The sequence below is a fragment of the Lepidochelys kempii genome, chromosome 11 (genome assembly GCF_965140265.1).
Source record: "Lepidochelys kempii isolate rLepKem1 chromosome 11, rLepKem1.hap2, whole genome shotgun sequence".
Taxonomy (NCBI): Eukaryota; Metazoa; Chordata; order Testudines; family Cheloniidae; genus Lepidochelys; species Lepidochelys kempii.
Window position 1 is genome coordinate 13,982,954 of NC_133266.1, and position 21,586 is coordinate 14,004,539.

General features: G+C 45.4%; 1 protein-coding gene across 7 annotated transcripts in view; it reads right to left on the bottom strand.

The window, feature by feature from the left end:
• The window catches only part of MARCO (macrophage receptor with collagenous structure), a 334,342-nt gene that overhangs the window by 7,233 nt on the left and 305,523 nt on the right, over nucleotides 1-21,586 (bottom strand). For 6 of the 7 annotated variants that reach the window (XM_073305239.1, XM_073305235.1, XM_073305238.1 and 3 more), the window contains 14 exons: nucleotides 13,734-13,835; nucleotides 12,157-12,387; nucleotides 11,189-11,224; nucleotides 8,338-8,409; nucleotides 8,210-8,242; nucleotides 7,455-7,529; nucleotides 7,326-7,370; nucleotides 6,077-6,121; nucleotides 5,624-5,722; nucleotides 4,519-4,608; nucleotides 4,338-4,376; nucleotides 1,941-2,012; nucleotides 1,790-1,843; nucleotides 880-987 (listed from right to left, as the gene is read on the bottom strand). In XM_073305239.1, coding sequence (XP_073161340.1) covers nucleotides 880-987; nucleotides 1,790-1,843; nucleotides 1,941-2,012; nucleotides 4,338-4,376; nucleotides 4,519-4,608; nucleotides 5,624-5,722; nucleotides 6,077-6,121; nucleotides 7,326-7,370; nucleotides 7,455-7,529; nucleotides 8,210-8,242; nucleotides 8,338-8,409; nucleotides 11,189-11,224; nucleotides 12,157-12,387; nucleotides 13,734-13,773 — 1,039 coding nt within the window. In that variant the 5' untranslated portion in view covers nucleotides 13,774-13,835. Of the gene's footprint in view, nucleotides 1-879; nucleotides 988-1,789; nucleotides 1,844-1,940; nucleotides 2,013-4,337; nucleotides 4,377-4,518; nucleotides 4,609-5,623; nucleotides 5,723-6,076; nucleotides 6,122-7,325; nucleotides 7,371-7,454; nucleotides 7,530-8,209; nucleotides 8,243-8,337; nucleotides 8,410-11,188; nucleotides 11,225-12,156; nucleotides 12,388-13,733; nucleotides 13,836-15,051; nucleotides 15,167-21,586 lie in introns of those variants that run through there. The other variant, XM_073305234.1, reaches the window with a different exon arrangement.

Genomic DNA, 21,586 nt, shown 5'->3' on the forward strand with positions numbered 1-21,586 from the left:
AGTCTTTAAGGTGCCACAAGGCCTCCTCGTTCTTTTTGCTGATACAGACTAACATGGCTGCCGCTCTGAAACCTGCCTTAATGTAGTGTCCGAAAGAAATAGCTCAGCTCAGATGCAAGCAGTGAATGAAATTTTCCTTGTAATGGCTGCACTGAAATGCACTTGTTCAAGAGGCAAATTCATGAAACAAGACGACGTAGATGAGTGACATTAAAAGAAAACGTGTTTGTGTCCAATACAGAGTCACACAGGAATTGCTCAAGAACTGGGCATTTTTGCCAAAATACTACCACTGCAATGCTGGCATAATTGTTGGTCCTCCAAGTTAGGGGTGCCTATGGGCTGGTCTCATAATGACACCTAACTTTACTGATCAGTTTTTAAATGTTTTTTCCAGTCAGTCAATCTTTCCCTTTCCTTATTACAATTGCTTCCCTTTATTTTCACTCCTCATTGCATGCAGATAAATAGATATTGTTGAATTATTAATTTCTAAAAACTTACAGAGGAGACTTGCACGGTGTCTCTGCCGAAATAATACAAGGGAACAAAAATTAAGTGTAATGAACTGCACTGGCAACTGGGGGGACATAAAGGTGGCCGGGACCAGAGTATCTGGCCCCATGACTTTAAAATCCTTTGTATAATTTTTACCAAAGTTTCCAGAAAGATGATACTATAGGATGAGATGTAGCACCCAAAATGTCAGGAAGATTGGTTTCTGTGTGTGGGAACTTGGTAGTGGGGTTGAAAATCAGGTTTATAAATGGAAAGCTAGCAGCAACCTTAACCATGGAACAACTACTGCAATTCCACAATACACACACACAATGCAAAACATACCAACTACTCAACATAAACCTTGATAGATAGTCTTACCTCTAGGTCCCATGTCTCCTTTGGCTCCTTTCATTCCTGGTTCACCTTTTGGACCTGGAGAGCCAAAATTCCACCTACTTCCCTTTTCACCAGGTAGGCCTCTAACCCCTAGGTGGAAAATATCAGAGAGCTGATGCCTTTGGCAATTTCTGAAGAAAAGAGCATGACAAGTATTACATGCAATCACCTTCAGAAGTCAGTGAAACATTCCATGGAAAGTACCCTATTGTGTAATCATCCCTTTGCATAATTTAATACAGCAAGTGCTTTACCCGAATCTCCCTGTTCTCCCTTTGGTCCTGGCATGCCATCAAAGATCATCAAAACCAAAATAAATAAGTAAAATAGATATTATCACACTTTTAAGCTCCCTCAAGCTTACATTTATAGTCTACTTTTCAATTCATGCAGATGGGAAGGCACGTTTGTTCTCCAGCTAATGGTTAATGAAGTGGATAAGGCACATACAATATATAAAAATAAGAACTTACTCACCTAGGAAGATTGGGTTTTCAGATCCAAGAGCTTAGAGGATAAGTGGATCTTTCATGATAACATACCTAAATTGACCCTATGTGCCAGATACACTGCTGGGGTAAGTCACAGTAGCTCTGTTAATGTCAGCGGAAGGAGATTTGGAGTGGGTTATCTTAACCTGCTGCACTTTATGTTCTTAAGTTATATCAACAGGTGCCTATAAGGACCCTGGGCACAGCTACAGAAATAAGTATCCTGCCATGGCAGCTTGGCAGATCTCCATGCCCACTACTGTAGGTCCACACTGCATGAGTCTGTCACGCATGGGATTGAGCATCCTGCCTCCTGGCTTGAGCTGTGTGTTCATTCCAGTGCATCCCCCTATTTGAATAACTTGTGTTGCTGATGCTGGACGTGTCTTGTTTTCCTTTACCTGCTTCTCCTCTCTGTCCCTTTTCACCTTTAGGTCCCCTCTCTCCTGGGATTCCTGATGTTTAAAAAAAGGGGGAAAAAAAGGGTACATGGGTAACAAATACTTAGCAGGGTATTATTTTACTAACTTAAAAATGCTGGTAGCTACGTACCCTTCTCCCCTCTCTGACCAGGCATGCCATTTAAACCAGGAAGTCCCGGGGCACCAACTTCTCCATTCAGGCCTTAAAGATGAACAACAACAACAAAAGTGAAGTACAAAGAACTATAAAGGAACCAAAGTAACATAACATTTCTCCAGGGGCTGATCCTCTACTGTCCCACACCTTGTGTAGTCATCTATTCCTGTGCAGAGTGAGAGCAAAGTGGATGTAAACCGCGTCCATGTTGGAATTCTCCACTCACTTTCACTAGTGGTATAATTTTATAACCAATTTTGCACTGTGTAAATGAGCATACAAAGTGAAAGGCAGTGGAGAATCAGGTCCACATAGCATTTCAATCTGAAGGATCCCAAAGCACTTCCCAAAATTTAGGTCAAATTCTGCCCTGGGATGCATACAAATGGTTTATATTGACTTCAAAGGGAGTGATGTGTATAGAGCCAAAAGGAGAATATGGCCCTGTACATACAGAATATGGCCCTGTAAACAACACACACACACACACAAATTAGGGCTCTATGGAAATTTAATAGGATTCTATATAAATTGCTCTAAAAATCTATAGATGTTAACAGAAAAGAAGAAATTTTCTATAGATTTTCTAAGTCATCCCATAGAATTTTAGAGAAGGGATATAATTCTGTAGGATAGTTCACAAAGCCCAGAGAAAGGATAGCAGCTTCTACTAGGACTTTTCCATAAGGGGTGAAGAACACTCCATCCATATGCACCTGCAGGGGAAATGTTCATAGACAGAAAGCAATTACCCGTGTTGCAATTTTTCCAGGGTACTATGGGACAGATTCACCTTTCATTTACACTGGGCTAAATCAGGAGCAACTCCATGGAATTACTCTAGTGTGAAACTGATGCTCAGAGGATACTCAGTACCAATATCTTCATATCTAAATGACATGATGAGTCAGGCCGTGAAGCAGGGGAGACACCATATGAATTTAGAATTAGACAAAAGGGTCCTGATTCATCACTGCATTATTCCAGTTTGACACTGGTGTTGCCTCAGTAGAGTGAAACTGGTGTGAAAATGGAGTAATACAATGGTGAACCAGGCCTTAGAGGATTAGAAAGGGACTTACTGGGTGAAATTCTGGGACTGGTGTAACAGACTGACAATTTCCTGCAATATCGTAAATGAACTTCATTGAATGAAGTTAAAACTTATTGAATTAGTTTTAAAATCTTTGACATTCCTTGTGTTAAACATGCAATGGTGCATGTGTTACTGTGTAATTGTATGTATTTTCATACAGCTGGGGGTGATTACACAAATTCACTCAGGTTGTAAAGAACCCCACCACCCCCGGAGAGACACGTGTATACTTGTTCAACCTAGATTCTCCAGGGACTGACAGACAAAGGAAGGATTTTTGAATAAATAGCCTGCTTTTAAACTGGTGTAGGGCCTTTTTCCTGATCCACCAAATGGACTGGACCCCTAATCCACAGCAGGCCCCAATCTTTCGGGTAGGGTTGAAAGGACTGGCCCTGCAGAATCCATGTTAGGGTTGGGGTTAATTCTGTTAAACTTATTAGCATGTGCGTAGGTTCTTTTATTGTTTTAACATGTTTTCTCTGCAATGTGTTACCCCTTAAGAATAAAGTGGACGTGCATAGGAAGTGCTGCATAGTAACTTATAACTATCGACCATCATTCTATCATCAGTCTCTCAAGAAAAAGCAAGCACGTGTTCTTGGCCAACCAGTCTGTGATGGGAAATACACCGTGAAGGCAAGCAAGTGTGCAGCCTGGAAATACCCGAGTCAGAAGGGAGAAAGATGCAGGTCTCCGCCCAGAAAGGCAATGACTGCGGAACTGAAGCCAGAGAGCGGATGCCTTTGCTGAACCACCGAGGGGAGACAGAGGTGCAGTTGCCCTGGACTGTGATTGCCTATGATATGCAGGAGGGCAGACAAAATGGTCGTACTGGGCTCTCCTGACTTTAAAAATCTATGAAAAATATAGAACAAAAGATCCTACTTCTCCTTTCACTTACACCCATTTACAGCAGTTTTACACCAGTGTAACTCGACTGAGTTCAGTGGAATTACTCTTTGAGTCCAGTGGTGTACGTGAGACAACAGGCCTTGAATCTGTAGCTTGCTGCGGGATTGGAGGGAGGGCAGATATTGTGTTTATAATATTCTTCCTTGGTAATTGAGACAAATGGACATTTCTCAGTTACAATCACAGTGGGTTTGATTTTCTTTTAAATTAGACTTTCAGGGCCAATCCACTGTGGCTGTTAACTGACTTCAATTAAATCAGAGCCGATTTACACTAGCTGCCCCTTTTTAATGAAATGTACCTTTAAGGGAGATCAGTGTCATACCAATACGAGAAACTTTTCTTTTTGCCTGGCTTACCTGCCTCTCCTTTCTGTCCTGGAAGCCCTGGTGCACCCGCTGTACATACAATACAATATTGGTGTTAGCGTTAGTGATATTTGTACAAATTATTAAAAATGGCATCTCCCCTCGCCTCCACCAACCCCCAGCCAGATTTGGCTTTTTGCCTTATTAACTTACCCATTTAAATCTGACTGACCTGCATCTCCCTTGTTTCCAGGAGCACCAATTGGTCCTCTGGGGCCCATCTCTCCCTTCTCACCCACTTCACCTTTACTTCCTCGAAGACCTATTTAACAATACAATGAATGTGTATAAATCAAAGGGTTGGAGTCAAATCTGTGTCTCTCTCCCATTGGCTCTAACAGCACCAGCATCTGGCCCTGGGTTTGCATTTCTAGATCTCTGACATTTGCAGTTGGTAATCAAGATACTTATGACAGAACGCAATAAAATATTTCAGAAGGGATTGCAATTCCCTCCTTCCCTTTTCAGTTCCAGGATTTTCCTAAGATTCCTAGAATTTTTTAAGATCCGTTTTGCCATTCATGAGCCAGACCCTCAGCTGGTGCAAATCAGTGGAATTCTGTTAAATAAATGGAACCTCACTGATGTACACCAGCAGAGCAGTAATGTTACATTTCCAAATGTTCTGTGTATAATCATCATTCTCCGCTCATATGGACCACTTCCACAACATGTTTCCACTTTCCATCCTGTTTTCGGCTCATTCTCCCTGTCCACATCTCAGATGTGGCTGATGAATACCAATGTAATGCAAGTTACACAGGCGAGAGACACTGCATAATTCTTCTGTTTAACTTACACAAAACTCTAGTTTATATGGGATATAAACCACTCAGAGGCAGGCTTTACTATCATTCTAACCAACCAAACCTGCACATGATTGTGCATTTAAATGGTATTGTATTCGTTTATACCGTATAAATCCTTCTATAAACATCACTGCTATAATCAGGGATGTGCTGATAATTAAGTACCTGCTTCTTTCATTACACGTACATATCCCAAAAGAGAATATAAAAGCTCATTGCTCTGAGTCAGCATTTCTGGAGAACCACCCTTCTTGATGCACTGGCATAGCAAGAAACAAATAAGGCAAATAACCTCATTCATCCAATCCCTTTATAGACTGGTAACCCTATGGTCAGAGATGTCTGAATCTTTGTGGAAACAACTCATGGAGTAACAATACATTTTACACTGTAAACGGAAAAGACTTAACTAGGAAGGCATGTGAAATTGTTAAAATTGCATAGGTAAAAATAAGCAAATTGCCTTACCTGTAGGTCCCCTATCTCCTTTCATTCCTGGTTCACCTTTTGGACCAGCGAGGCCACTGTCCCCTTTACTACCATCTTCACCCGATGGTCCTCTTAAGCCTGGATGAAAAATACCAAACTTCTGATGCTTTGTTGCTTTGAACATCCCATGAAAGACCCATCACGCACACACTACAAAATGCAATACCAATATAAGAGTCAAATTTTGCTCTCGTTGTAGATCCAGAGTGACTCCGAAGATGGCAGTGCAGCTATTTTGAAATAGGTATCTGTCACTGAGGGCCAAATTTGGGTCTATCTGTATAAATTCAGTACTGTCCGCTGGATTCTATTCTCATCCACTGGTTTTACTTTGGTTTATTTCTGCTAACTTCAATGGAGTTATTCCTGATTTACACAGGTATGAATGAGAGCAAAATCCATAGTAGCAACGCAATGAAGGAAATGCATTACCTTGGACTCCTTGGTCTCCTTTTGTCCCCTTTGGTCCTTCTATTCCTGAAATTCCAATACATATATATTAATAATAACGATTAATGGACATGAAAGGTAGATATTTTTGAGCCTATGCAATCCACAGGTATTGGGCCAGATTCTCAGCGGATGTAAATGGACAGTCACTCCACTGACATAAATGGAGCTTTGCTGATTTACACAAGCTGTGAAACTGGTCCAACTGTCTATGAACCAATTCCTGCTGTCCTTGCTCAAAGACTGATGTCAGTGGGAATTTTTCCCTGAAAAGGCTCTGAAATGTATAGGTAGTGAACTGCAGGATTTGGCTTGAAGTTGTATTTCATTGTTGTAAGTCATGCTGCACAGCAAGGACGACACGGATGCTTGATGTTTAAAATGCTTGCTTAGCATAAACATAGACAAGCACCATGGATGGATGAGATAAGGGGAGCAGCAGAGCTGACTTGCTGCCTGACTGGCTGTGGGGGCCCTTACCTAGTGAGACTGGTGTGATTCCAGGGCAGAAAGCTTGCGGTCCCCAAGCTGGGGGTAGCAGTCTCCCTGCATGTCAGGAAAATCTGATGTGCGTGAACATTCTGCTCCCCAGCTAGGAGCCTTGGGGAGAAGGGAGGGATGAGGGAGAACCTGGTCAATCCATGGTTTGACATGGTCCTAAATGGAGAATGAAGGCATTGGCTAGGGGACTATAACTGTTGTGAATGCATAGCACAGCCTGAGGGATAATTCCTTCCCCAGCATGTACCATAGTCCAGCCATTTGGGCTGTGCAATAGCTCCAGGATTTAGTCCTAATGAAAGGCCACATTCCAATCTCATTTACACAAATGAAAAATTGGGAATAAATGCATACGCGTTAGTAGAGTTACTCCCAATTTATCCTCTTGTAAATGAGACCAGAAACTGGCCAGAAGACTGGGTCTCCAGGAACAAGACACACAGGACAACTGGATTGTATGTTGATTACAACATACACATTTTAGTGTGAATCTTATAGAGCAGTGGCTGATCAAATTATGTTGTATCAGTGTGGCTCTATCAGTAGGAATGTCATCTTTGACACAGAAAGTTAAGTTACCCTCCAGTTACTACTTATGACCCATAAAAAACCCATATAAATCACTCTGATTGTTGCTGCGTGTTCTGGTTTTACTGAACTTTGGGTATTCAGTTCTTTGCTTAGCTCTTCATTTACTTGTTAGGAGGTGCTGCTACTAATACTTCCTTACCTGCTTCTCCCTTGGCACCTGGAGCTCCTACTCTTCCGGGTATCCCTAAAAATATCAAAGGAAATATGTGGATTGAGCATTATGTACGATAACATTTGTGCAGGGCTGTAAAGGTAAGTAACTCAGTACCTGGAGTTCCATCCTTTCCAGATGAACCTTTCTCCCCTTTCTGAGCACCTCCAGCACCCTCTTCTCCAGGATTACCTTGAAATTGAATTGACAAAAAAAATTAACATCAATTCTTTTGTGAAGACTGAAACCACAGCTCCCAAACAAGTAAACTAACTACAAGACACACACAAAACCTGCAGCTACGGAAGCTCATCACACCTATCTACTTGTTTTCTACAAGTGAATGGGGTGAAAGTCAGAGACTATCACAGGGGTTATAAAGGACATTCCTCAACAATGAGTGGGATGTGTTCAGAGGCAGATTACAGTTCTGTGGGGCCCTGGGCCAGAGCAAGTGGCTCATTCTCCCCCTGTACTCCTGCCAGGGAGCAGGGTTGGGTCCTGGGGGCTTCCCCCACTCCCTGGCAGGAGTGCTGAGTGGGTGGTACAGGTTGGGTGCGAGGGGGTGCCCATTTTTCCTGTTGCCCCAATTGGCCAGGGCCCCGGGGCATGGGCCCCATTGGCCCAGTGGCTAATCTGCCACTGGATGCGTTCACATCTCTCCGAGTCTGCAGTTGGAAGCATGTGCTTAAAAAACATTTCAGGTTTAAATACAGTGGCCAAAATGCTCACATCCAAAGTGCTTAACACGGGGTATCTCAATCCATATTTAGGCACCAAAATCAAAGTGCCAATGGGAAGTCTGAGAATCAGGGCGTTTTTATTTCTATTTGTTCTTATGATGCAAGGGAGGGTTCATTTCCATGGCTTACCCTTCTCTCCTTTCTCCCCAGGAAATCCAATACCTAAAATACAAATACATCCACTTTTGTTCTCCTCTGCTTGTCTACATTGTTAAATATGTCCCCACCCCTCTCTGAGTTTTATGTTATTTGCTTACCCTTTGACCCTGGTTCTCCTTTGCTTCCAGCTGGTCCTCGTAGACCCATGTCTCCCTTCTCACCTTTTCCTCCTAGAAGATGGATTTGATGGCATAATGAACAAGTGTAAACTAAGGGCTATGGCTCACGGAATTGAATAATAAAATGTCCATTGGTTGTAATGGGACCAGGATTTGACCATAACTAGGACCAGATCCTCAGATGAGTGTTAGATGACATAGCTCCATTGAGTGCAATTGAATGATGCTAATTTACACCCAATGAGAATCTGGCCTTGTGTATATTTCAGCATGTAACCAACATCCTTTGGGTGATAGAGTAAAAAACAGGAGTAAGCACTTGAAAACTTGAAATCCTTTTCACCTTGACTTCCTTTCTCCCCCTTGGCACCAGAATTGAACAGAATAAAGCCTTCATTTTAGGCAGGCTGAGATAACGTGGCTAAGAAAAAAGACTGAAATTGTATGCACTAGTTCGGGGGTCGGCAACCTTTCAGAAGTGGTGTGCCGAGTCTTCATTTATTCACTTTAATTTACGGTTTTGAGTGCCAGACATATATTTTTATGTTTTTTAGAAGGTCTCTCTCTATAAGTCTATATATTATATAACTAAACTATTGTCGTATGTAAAGTAAACAAGATTTTCAAAATGTTTAAGAAGCTTCATTTAAAATTAAATTAAAATGCTGATCTTACGCCGCCGGCCCGCTCAGCCCACTGCCAGCCTGGGGTTCCATTCACCTAGGCCGGCAGCAGGCTGAGCAGGGCCTGCGGCTGGGACCCCTGGCCAGGGGCCAGCAGCCAGAACCCCAGACTAGCAGTGGGCTGAGCAGCTCAGCCCGCTGCCACTCAGCCCGCTGCCGGTCTGGGGTTCCGTCCGCTGGCTCCTGCCAGCCAGGGTCCCGGCTGCCGGCCCCTCTCAGCCCGCTGCTGGTCTGGGATCCTGGCCCTGCCCACATACAGTGGGTACCTACCTTCTCCCTGGTTCTAGCCCATTCTCTTCCTCTCTCTCTGCATTGAGCTGAGGATGGGAGTGCACTGAGCACAGGGCTGGGGGGGAAGGAGCAGGCTGGGGGTTAGGGTGCAGAGTCTGTCCAGGAGATAGAATGAGAGAGGGGGCTCAGGGTTGGGGCAGGAGATTTGGGTGTGGAGTGCTTACCCGGGCAGCTCCCATTTGGTGCAAGGTGTGCAGGTGGGAATGGGGCGGGGGGTAAAGGGGCTCCCGTTTGGTGCTCTGGGTGGGGGTGGAAATGTGGGGGGTGCAAGAGTCAGGGCATGAGGTGTGGGGGGTGCAGGAGTCAGGGCAGGGGGCTGTAGGTGTGTGAGGTGGGTGCAGGTGTCAGGGCATGAGGTGTGGGGGGCTGGGCATGTGTGGGGGGTGCTGGAGTCAGGGCTGGGGTCATGGGGTCATGCAGGGGTCAGGGCAGAGGGCTGGGGATGTGGGCTAGGGTCATGGGGATGGTCCCAGCCCCCTGCCCAGAGCGGCTCACGGCAGGGGGCTGGAGAGGGTATGCCCTGATTCCACCCCCTTCCCCAAGGCCCCATCCCCACCTCTTCTCCACCTCCTCCCCGGAGCAGCGAGCGCGCTGCGGCTCCGCTTCTCCCCCTCCCTCACAGGGGCCATCAGCTGATTGGCGGCTGGGAGGGAGAGGAGGAGGGGCAGGAACCCAGCATGCTGGGGGAAAAGGCAGGGGAGGGGACCAAGCTTCTTCACCCTGCCCCCGTGGGGGGGCGGAGAAGAGCGGACTGGGGCAGGTAGGATTTTTAATGGCACTCTGCTGCCTGCCGGGGTCCCAGCCTGGGTTCGGCAGCGGGCTGAGTGGGGCCGGCGGCTGGGACCCGGCAGGCAGCAGCGTGCCATTAAAAATCGGCTCGCGGGCCGTCTTTGGCACACGTGCCATAGGTTGCCGACCCCTGCACTAGTTGGACACCAGTTTGAAGTATAAGTCTTGGAAAGATTGAGGAACAGAAAGTCAATGTCAGAAAAGGGAAGCTGGGTGTCTCTTAAAATGGCTTGTGAATCCAACTAGGAGAAGTAACCTTCACATCTGGGGAGTTTTAGGGCTTGATCCTGAGCATGTGCAATCCCCCCCCCCCCATCAAGTCAGTGGGCCCAATCCAACTCCCACTGAAGTCAGTGGATGTATTTCCGTGGTTTTCAATGGGAAATGCACGAGGACCTTATGCAGCTATTCTATTGCAAGAACAAGTGCCACAATTTGGGGTGCAATCCTATGAAAGGCTGAGGCCCCTAGTGCCATGTGGGAGCCGCTCAGCACTTTGTAGGATCACACCTTAATCATGTAGGAAAACTGACATATTGTATTACTCGTTGTGGACTAGATTGAGCCTGTAGGCTCAACCCTGAGTAAAAGGTGCTGTGAAACTTCTCTGCAGTTGTGGCTCCCACCCGTTTCCCATCAGTTCCTCCCTTGGTCCCATCCAGATTCAAGGGGGGAAGTAAGTTACTGATAAAGCTCTTGATAAAATACAATTTACTTCTCCCCAGCTACCCTGGCTAGTAAGCAGCAGCGGAGAGGGGAGACTGAGTTGTGATTCTACTAGCGCCCTGCTTCTCCCCACCCACTTACCCAGAGAACAGGGACTACACCCTGCATCAAAGCCAGACTCCCAGCAGGCCATGCAAGGGGGTGTGGGAGGAGCTTGACTTCAATGGGACCACTCACGTGCGTAAAATTATGCAGGGTAGAATTACGTCTTTGCAGGAGTGGGGCCCAAATGACTTATTGAATAGGGTTCCAAAATCTAACTTCCGATTCTGTACAGAACAGGGGAAGGGAGGGGGAATGAAAGCGAGGGGAAGCTGTTCATTGCTCAAATATTTACTTACCTGGAGGACCAGGTTCTCCTTTGATTCCAAGTTGCCCTGAAATGGATATTTGATGTGCATTTTTAAACAGTCAGCACTCAATCGTTGATTGAACAGTATGTTAACAAATTTAGCTCTGAGTTGAAAATGTCACCCTCCCTGCAGGAAGACTAGAAGTCCTAGAGAGGCTCAAAAAAAAAGTCTGAGCAACATTGTGTGGGAGTCCTGGGTGGGGGGACTGGGTACAGGGAGCCCACGCCCATTCCAGCCCAGGAAATAAACTCTAGCTGCAATAAAGTGGGACCCCGAAGGGATATGCCAGCCTGGGCTCCATACTGCCACCCTATGCACAATCTTATCCAATTCTTCGGGCCAGATCCTCAGCTGGTACAGATCATCATAACTCCATTCATTTTCTGTGGCAGCCACTGTTTACTACTCTGTGTTTATACAATGGGGCCCTGTTCCTGGTTGCTCCTTAAGTATTTATTATATTTTCATAGCAGTGGCTATCTCTCACATCGTGCTTTTCCTTGGTAGATTTCAAAGCACTGCACTTTGCAATCTTTAACATATTTATCTTCACCACACCCCTGGGAGGCAGGGTGGGACTGTCACCCCCATTTTACACATGGGGAACTGAGGCACACAGGGGCTAAGTGACTTGCCCAAGATCATGCAGAAAGCCTGTGGCAGAGCACTGAACTGAATCCAGGTCTCTCCAGTCCTAAGGCTAGTGCCCTAACCACCGGACCATCCATAATAATATGTCAAGTTAATGGAGCTACACCATTTAGATGAGCTGAGGATCTGGCCACCACCCTTCAATCTTAGAGAAGAAAGCTGGAGTTTCCCATAGGGACCACTGAATTGTGCATTTTCTGTTTAAAGAAGGCTTTGACTCTTGTACTCCTTGTACAGCACCATCAGGCTTTCAGATTATGTACAAAATATGACAGTCAAAAAGATAAGGTGAAGCAGAGAGATACCTGCAGCCAGTGTGATATTGTTCATCCTCATCAGTAAATTGTGGTTGCTGACCCTAATGGTGTTGATTTCCTCTTCTAAGCTTTCAATCAATGTTTCTTCACCTCTAGTGTTCTTTCTATAAAAGTTGCTTTCTGGAAGAGTTTCATTGTAGAAGGGGCTGACTAGTTCCTCTGGTATATATGAGTTGTCTTCTCTTTGGATTTTGCGTATTTCCTCCTGCATGTTAAACACTGGGAAAATGGAAGGCATCATGGAATAAATATTCTCAAGCTCCTTCTATCATCCTGGGAAATTCCTGCTCTATAGGGCAATTTCTATTGACTGGCCCTGAGTTCCTGTAAAACAGACACTTCTTTCCTGCATGACAGGTAGAATGTTACCTGAAACCGGGGCATTCGTACTGGGCACAGCTCAGCCATGCCTCCGCTGCTAATCTGGCTACACTGCTATTTATACTCACGCTAGCTCAATGAGAGTACATTAAGCAGGGGAATACACCCCTAATTTATAGTGTAGACATAGCCATTGGCTCTCATCTACTTATGCAGGCATTTTTAGTATGCCGTTCGTTATTGTATCCAGGTGCCACATATGCCTGGCTACGTGGCCAGATATGACAGCAACATATCTAATATGCATCTGGGGAAAAAAAACAGTTTCTAATAGAGGGAGCCTTAATTCTTAGAGTGCTCAGGATCATGTACTTGTCCTCCAAAAGTTTCTCTGAGGAACTGAAGGAAAGTGTACTTATCCTCCTCTGCTCTTCATGGCACTCATCTCTCATACCCCTGAAACACTGAAATCAGCTTCCTGGCATGAGAAGAGAGCGTGCACAAAACTCTCCTCACCCTTTCTGTGTGTATGCTTTCAGAACCAGCCCTGAGTGACAGATGGGCATAACAACCATTTATAGGAGTGATATTGATTGCTCTTGGATCTTAGCTGGATAATGCTTAAATACTCTACCAGGATGTCTATTTATAATGCACTGAGCATCACAGTATCTTAACTGGCTGAGCGAAGGGGGACTCTTCCAGGCAGAAAGAAAAGATATGAGAATGGTGGGAAGGAGGGGGAAGTGAAGAATGGGGGACACACAAAGCACTCTGGAATGTGAGACAATGGTATGGAGGAGGGACGCATGAGGGACTCAAAGAGCCCCCTGGCAGAGGGAATGGGGGGCACACGGAGCCCTTGCCATGGTGGGGAAGGGGAGAATGAAGAGGAGAATGAGGAATAGTGGTATGGGGGCACACAGAGCCCCTGGCATGATGGGAGAATGGGGGACACTTGAGGGAGAGGGAAATGGGGAACCCACAGAGCCCCTGGCAAAGGGGATAGGGGAACGGGGGTTGCAGGGAGTCCCTGAAATAGAGGGGTGGAAGGGTGACACACAGGAGCTTGCTAGGGCAGCGACTGGAGGGATGCAAAGAGCCCCTGGCATGTACAGTAGGCTCATCCTATTGAGGCACGAAACCCTCTAGGATGGCGTATTGCAAAAGCATCAGGCACAAACACGTTGCCAACCATTACAAGGATTTCAAGGCTACAGTAAATGGTTATTTAGGAAAATTACCTTTTAGCGCCAATAGTCCCAGGCCTATAGTTAGCATCATTAAGTAGATTGCCAGTGCAGTCCAAACACAGCATGCAGAAGGCTTCTTCTTGCTTTGCGGTTCTAAAGTCCAGCAGAAACAAGACAAACATCCTTTCAAATCACACATTTCTTTGGCCAATTCTGTGCAAATAAAGTATTTGTAACATTCTTGAAACCCGTGCCTTGTCTACACCTGCAGGGGTATGTGGGGTACACGTGGCTACACTCTGCTGGGAAAAGCAAGCTGTATGCACACTACAGTGTGTAGCTACATGCAACAGTGAAAAGCTCCGGCACTGGGGAAATAGCAGGAAAAGGGTCTGGCAGTGGGGAGCTCCTGGAGTCTTTCCCCGCTGCCTCCCCCTGCCAGAGCCTTTCCCCACTGCTAAAGTCTTTCACTGTGGTGGGGAAAGGCTCTGGCAGCATAAGAACATAAGATCAGGAAGATTCCTGTGATAGAAGGTACTGTACACAGAGTTACAGTAGGAGCACTCTGTTGGTACTAAAAGGGGAGGAATTCCTGTGAAAGGGCTATAATTCGAAAGCTTTCACTTAGAAGCTACAATATTTTTTTTTTAAATCAAACTTTCAAAGAATTGTTCTTCAAAACAGCTCTTCTGTCCCCATATGCACACACTGAAAGATCCAGAAGCGCATGATCCTGTCAAAAATCTACAAACTCTTAGTGAAACAAGAATTTCATGCAGTGAGTGCTAGGATTGTACAGGCTGTAAGTCAAGGCAAACTTAGAACATAAGAACATAAGAACGGCCATACTGAGTTAGACCAAAGGTCCATCTAGTCCAGGATCCTGTCTTCTGACAGTGGCCCATGCCAGGTGCCCTTAATTGAGTTTTGCAAAGTGTATGATGCTGAGTCATAATGATTAAAAAGAGCATCATCTTCATTAATGTTACAATAGAATTGTTTTGAGTCAGCAACAGTGTTTTTATATTCACCTGCAATTCATAAATTTACATTTTCAGTTAGCTTTTGGTGATTTGAATATCTGAAATATTTTAGGCATTGAAATTTTACACAATGGAAATGTATTTGGGTTATTTAAAAACCACTGGAAGAAAAAATGGTTAGTGTTTGCTGGAGACTATCTCCTCAGCATTTTTGGCTGGAAGAGATATGTCCCAGATACATCTCTTCATTAATGTTCAGATACATTTAGGAGCAAAAGTCACAGTAGAAAGGCATTGCATATGAAATGCAAATAGATCAGCTATTTTCTTCATAGATCAGCCTAAACACTTATCAATCAATTTAATTAAGCAATAAAGTACTTTACCATATAGTTCAAATGTGGTGGTAGCAGATGAAGCAAACCTAATCTTGTCTGACATGGTGAACATTTTGCTATCACTCGAAATTTCATCTTCAGTGTAACTCTTTGGATTCTCCATGGTGAATTTTTTATAGTAACCTAGAGTCCTGTCCGATTACAGACACCGAGGAAATATGGAACTTTCCACTTCATCTGCTGAATTTATGCCATCTGCTGTGCATTCTGATTAACTCGATTTTTCTAGACTTGCCAGATACTTTTGATGTGGTAATTTGATCAGTTCCTCAAAAATCCTATAACTAAGATGTTTAGCTTCTCCCTTGTGCTTATATTAGAGCACAGTCTGGATAGACCCTGCAGTTTGATCCTGCAAGGTGAACTCAATAAGAATAATGAATGCTCACCACCGCTAAGAGTTGCTTAGCACTTTGCAGCATTTGAAGCCAAAGTGGCCAGCCCGTATGCAGGTAAAACTCCCACTGAAGTCCATATGATGTTTGGTTGAACACAGACTTCAGGATCGTTCCTTAGGGACAGAAGGCTAAATGTTGAGTGTTAACACAATAGTGTAGCTTGCACTGAAATTACATTTAGTAAGTGCGCAAAATGAGAGTGACTGGTGGAAGGCACTAACAGGAACATGTAAGGGTATGTCTACACTGCAAATAAAAGATGTGTTCTGACCTTGGGTTAGCTAACTCCGGTTAAAATAGCAGTGAAGAAATCGCAATTCACCTTTTCACTCCTTTAAGGTTAGATGCTGGACTATAGGCCTATAGAGGAGATTGGGGTTGAACGCAAGCTGCTAACCTGAGTTAAAAGCTGAGTTGCTGTGTCTTCACTGCTATTTTAACCCGAGTGTATTTATTTTCAGTGTAGACATACCCTAAAACAAAGCAGGTCAGAGCAGGGGACCTGAAGATCAGTGGGGTGGATTTCAAGTAAAAGGAGTATGTACAAAAAGCTGGCAGGGCCGATTTCTCTTACACCCTCCTTTTAGGCCTTGTCTACACTTGCAGGAGCATGTAGGGTAAATGTAGCTACATGCTGCAGTGAAAAGCAGGCGGCATCTACACTGTGGTGTGTAGCTACATGAAGTGATGAAAGGCTCTGGTACGGGGAGGCAGCTCCTCCCTGCAGGTGGGAAAGGCTCCAGCAGTGGGGAGCTGCCAGAGCCTTTCCCCACTGCCAGAACCTTTCGTCATGGCGGGGAAAGGCTCTGGCAGCAGGGCGCTACGCTGCTAAAAATAGCAGTCTACAGTCTAAAATTAACAGTGTAGCCATGGGAGGCACTGTGTGGGCACGTATCGGGCCTGGGCACATGGAGAGCCGGTAGGGTGTATATCTAAGGAAGCAGTGCCTCACCATCCACACTCCTAGTGCTAGTTTGGCTTGCAGCATCTGTACTCCATGTGCTTCTGTAAATGTAGACATGGCCTTTGTTGCTTTTTCTTGCTACATGCATTCCCCCTCCTCCGCAAGGAAACTGCATTCATTTGCCAAAACCGCTGAATGGCAGATTGGTTCAAATCATGTCACTTTACCACTTACCCCCATTGCTTGGACCACTTACACCTTCACGTCACTTCACCCCTGTTCTCATCACCACTGAATTTGACATTTTGGCCCAGAAACTTAAAGGGCTGCCACTTACTCCAGGATTGATTTTGTCCAAGTGAAATAACTTGGCTGAGTTTGCATATGAAGGTCATTGGGAGAGCCAGGCCAGGTATTAGAACATGCTCCCAGCTCCTGGCATCCTCAGCCAGGCTCAGGTATTAGAACATGCTGCCAGCTCCTGGCATCCTCAGCCAGGCCAGGGATTAGAACATGCTGCCTCTTTTCAGAAATAGAAAAACTGAACACTGGACAGTTTACTTGGTGTGTATGTGATAAGTCCATAAAAACAATGAGGAGTCCGGTGGCATCTTAAAGACGAACAGATATATTTGGGCATAAGCTTTTGTGGGTAAAAAACCCACTTCTTCAGATGCATGGAGTGGAAATTACTGACACAGGCATAAATATATATTGGCACATGAAGAGAAGGGAGTTACTGTAACACAGCGTTTAACTCCCAGCACTCTACATCTGCAAGTGTAGCCATGCCCTAAAACAACCCCTCCTCCCTCTCCCCCCTCCACAGAGGGATTCCTCTTTTACAGGCTAAACTTCCATATATTTAATTTAATCACCAGCCCTTTCTTATCTTAATCACTCTGCCTCTGTTTGTAAACCAAATACTGACTCCCTACCCCAGGAGCACCTCTCCTCTGCAGAACTTACATTTCACACTAATGCTGGGTTGTAGTTAAGAGCTCCACTTGGGAGCTTCTACACCTCCTGTACGAAACTCTGGGGGAGGGTGGAGGGGGGCTCCTGCCCTCCCCTGCCCCCCTAATTGCTGCCTTTGGGCCCCGTGCCCCTGCCCTGTGGCTTCTGCCAGGGGGTTGGAGCTAGGGCCATGAGCCCATCCCATGGCTTGTGGCAGGGGCTGCAGAAGGGGCTGTACACCCCCCTCACAGTTTCCTAGGGCTGTGTGCCCCCCCCCCCCTTCCCCACAGCTCCAGTTGGGGCTGTGGCTGTCCCCCCACCCCCCTCCCCATGCGTCCTGGTATTTTATTCTTGCGATCTGGTACTCTGGTTGTGAGAATAAACATATTAAAGATTACTTGTGGCACCTTAGAGACTAACCAATTTATTTGAGCATAAGCTTTCGTGAGCTACAGCTCACTTCATCGGATGCATACTGTGGAAACTGCAGAAGACATTATATACACAGAGACCATGAAACAATACCTCCTCCCACCCCACTCTCCTGCTGGTAATAGCTTATCTAAAGTGATCACTCACCTTACAATGTGTATGATAATCAAGTTGGGCCATTTCCAGCACAAATCTAGGTTTTCTCACCCTCCGCCCCCCCCCCCCCCTAACTCACTCTACAGCTGGTAATAGCCCATCCAAAGTGACCACTCTCTTTATAATGTGTATGATAATCAAGGTGAGCCATTTCCAGCACAAATCCAGGTTTTCTCAACCCCCCCCTTTTTTTCCAAAAACCACACACACAAACTCACTCTCCTGCTGGTAATAGCTTATCCAAAGTGACCACTCTCCTTACAATGTGTATGAAAATCAAGGTGGGCCATTTCCAGCACAAATCCAGGTTTTCTCACCCCCCCTCCCAAAACACACACACACAAACTCACTCTCCTGCTGGTAATAGCTTATCCAAAGTGACCACTCTCCCTACAATGTGCATGATAATCAAGGTGGGCCATTTCCAGCACAAATCCAGGTTTTCTCACCCCCCCACCCCCATACATACACAAACTCACTCTCCTGCTGGTAATAGCTCATCCAAAGTGACCACTCTCCCTACAATGTGCATGATAGCACTCTATGTAGAAGTCCAGTCTGCTGTTTCGACCTTCAGGAGGAGTCCACCTAGAATCCTTCTTTTTGTAATGTTGGTAGGGAGGCCTCTGTGGATTAGTATGTTGTTCAGAGGTATTTTGGAAATATTCCTTGAGTCGGAGACCTAGAATCCTATTTTCGATGTCTCCGACTCAAGGAATATTTCCAAAATACCTCTGAACAACATACTAATCCACAGAGGCCTCCCTACCAACATTACAAAAAGAAGGATTCTAGGTGGACTCCTCCTGAAGGTCAAAACAGCAGACTGGACTTCTACATAGAGTGCTTCCGCCGACGTGCATGGGCTGAAATTGTGGAAAAGCAGCATCACTTGCCCCATAACCTCAGCCGTGCAGAACACAATGCCATCCACAGCCTCAGAAACAACTCTGACATCATAATCAAAAAGGCTGACAAAGGAGGTGCTGTTGTCATCATGAATAGGTCGGAATATGAACAAGAGGCTGCTCAGCAGCTCTCCAACACCACTTTCTACAAGCCATTACCCTCTGATCCCACTGAGAGTTACCAAAAGCAACTACAGCATTTGCTCAAGAAACTTCCTGAAAAAGCACAAGATCAAATCTGCAAAGACACACCCCTGGAACCCCGACCTCGGATATTCTATCTACTACCCAAGATCCTTAAACCTGGAAATCCTGGGCGCCCCATCATCTCAGGCATTGGCACCCTGACAGCAGGATTGTCTGGCTATGTAGACTCCCTCCTCAGGCCCTACGCTACCAGCACTCCCAGCTACTTTCGAGACACCACTGACTTCCTGAGGAAACTACAATCCATCGGTGATCTTCCTGATAACACCATCCTGGCCACTATGGATGTAGAAGCCCTCTACATCAACATTCCACACAAAGATGGACTACAAGCCGTCAAGAACACTATCTCCGATAATGTCACGGCTAACCTGGTGGCTGAACTTTGTGACTTTGTCCTTACCCATAACTAGTTTATATTTGGGGACAATGTATACCTTCAGATCAGCGGCACTGCTATGGGTACCCACATGGCCCCACAGTATGCCAACATTTTTATGGCTGATTTAGAACAACGCTTCCTCAGCTCTCGTCCCCTAACGCCCCTACTCTACTTGCGCTATATTGATGACATCTTCATCATCAGGACCCATGGAAAAGAATTCCACCATGATTTCAACAATTTCCATCCTACCATCAACCTCAGCCTGGTCCAGTCCACACAAGAGATCCACTTCCTGGACACTACAGTGCTAATAAACAATGGTCACATAAACACCACCCTATACCGGAAACCTACTGACCGCTATTCCTACCTACATGCCTCCAGCTTTCACCCTGACCACACCACACGATCCATCGTCTACAGCCAAGCTCTGCGATACAACCGCATTTGCTCCAACCCCTCAGACAGAGACAAACACCTACAAGAGCTCTATCAAGCATTCTTACAACTACAGTACCCACCTGCGGAAGTGAAGAAACAGATTGATAGAGCCAGAAGAGTTCCCAGAAGTCACCTACTGCAGGACAGGCCTAACAAAGAAAATAACAGAATGCCACTAGCCTTCACCTTCAGCCCCCAACTAAAACCCCTCCAACGCATTATTAAGGATCTACAACCTATCCTGAAGGATGACCCAACACTCTCACAAATCTTGGGAGACAGGCCAGTCCTTTCCTACAGACAGCCCCCAACCTGAAGCAAATACTCACCAACAACCACATACCACACAACAGAACCACTAACCCAGGAACCTATCCTTGCAACAAAGCCCGTTGCCAACTGTGCCCACATATCTATTCAGGGGACACCATCACAGGGCCTAATAACATCAGCCACACTATCAGAGGCTCGTTCACCTGCACATCCACCAATGTGATATATGCCATCATGTGCCAGCAATGCCCCCCTGCCATGTACATTGGTCAAACTGGACAGTCTCTACGTAAAAGAATAAATGGACACAAATCAGATGTCAAGAATTATAACATTCATAAACCAGTCGGAGAACACTTCAATCTCTCTGGTCACGCAATTACAGACATGAAGGTCGCTATCTTACAACAAAAAAACTTCAAATCCAGACTCCAGCGAGAACCTGCTGAATTGGAATTCATTTGCAAATTGGATACTATTAATTTAGGCTTAAATAGAGACTGGGAGTGGCTAAGTCATTATGCAAGGCAGCCTATTTCCCCTTGTTTTTTCCTACCCCTCCCCAGACGTTCTGGTTAAACTTGGATTTATGCTGGAAATGGCCCACCTTGATTATCATACACATTGTAAGGAGAGTGGTCAGTTTGGATGAGCTGTTACCAGCAGGAGAGTGAGTTTGTGTGTGTGTTGGCGGGGGGGGGGGAGTGAGAAAACCTGGATTTGTGCTGGAAATGGCCCACCTTGATTATCATGCACATTGTAGGGAGAGTGGTCACTTTGGATAAGCTATTACCAGCAGGAGAGTGAGTTTGTGTGTGTGTGTTTTGTGGGGGTGTGGGGGGTGGGGTGAGAAAACCTGGATTTGTGCTGGAATTGGCCCACCTTGATTTTCATACACATTGTAAGGAGAGTGGTCACTTTGGATAAGCTATTACCAGCAGGAGAGTGAGTTTGTGTGTGTGGTTTTAAGAAAAAAAAAAGGGGGGGGGTTGAGAAAACCTGGATTTGTGCTGGAAATGGGCCACCTTGATTATCATACAAAAGAGAGTGGTCACTTTGGATAAGCTATTACCAGCAGGAGAGTGAGTTTGGGGGGGGGGGGCAGAGGGTGAGAAAACCTGGATTTGTGCTGGAAATGGCTCAACTTGATTATCATACACATTGTAAGGTGAGTGATCACTTTAGATAAGCTATTACCAGCAGGAGAGTGGGGTGGGAGGAGGTATTGTTTCATGATCTCTGTGTATATAATGTCTTCTGCAGTTTCCACAGTATGCATCCAATGAAGTGAGCTGTAGCTCACGAAAGCTTATGCTCAAATAAATTGGTTAGTCTCTAAGGTGCCACAAGTACTCCTTTTCTTTTTGCGAATACAGACTAACACGGCTGCTACTCTGAAACATATTAAAGATTGTAAGGTGCTCAGATACTGCAGTAATGCAAACCAGGTAAGTGCCATGGA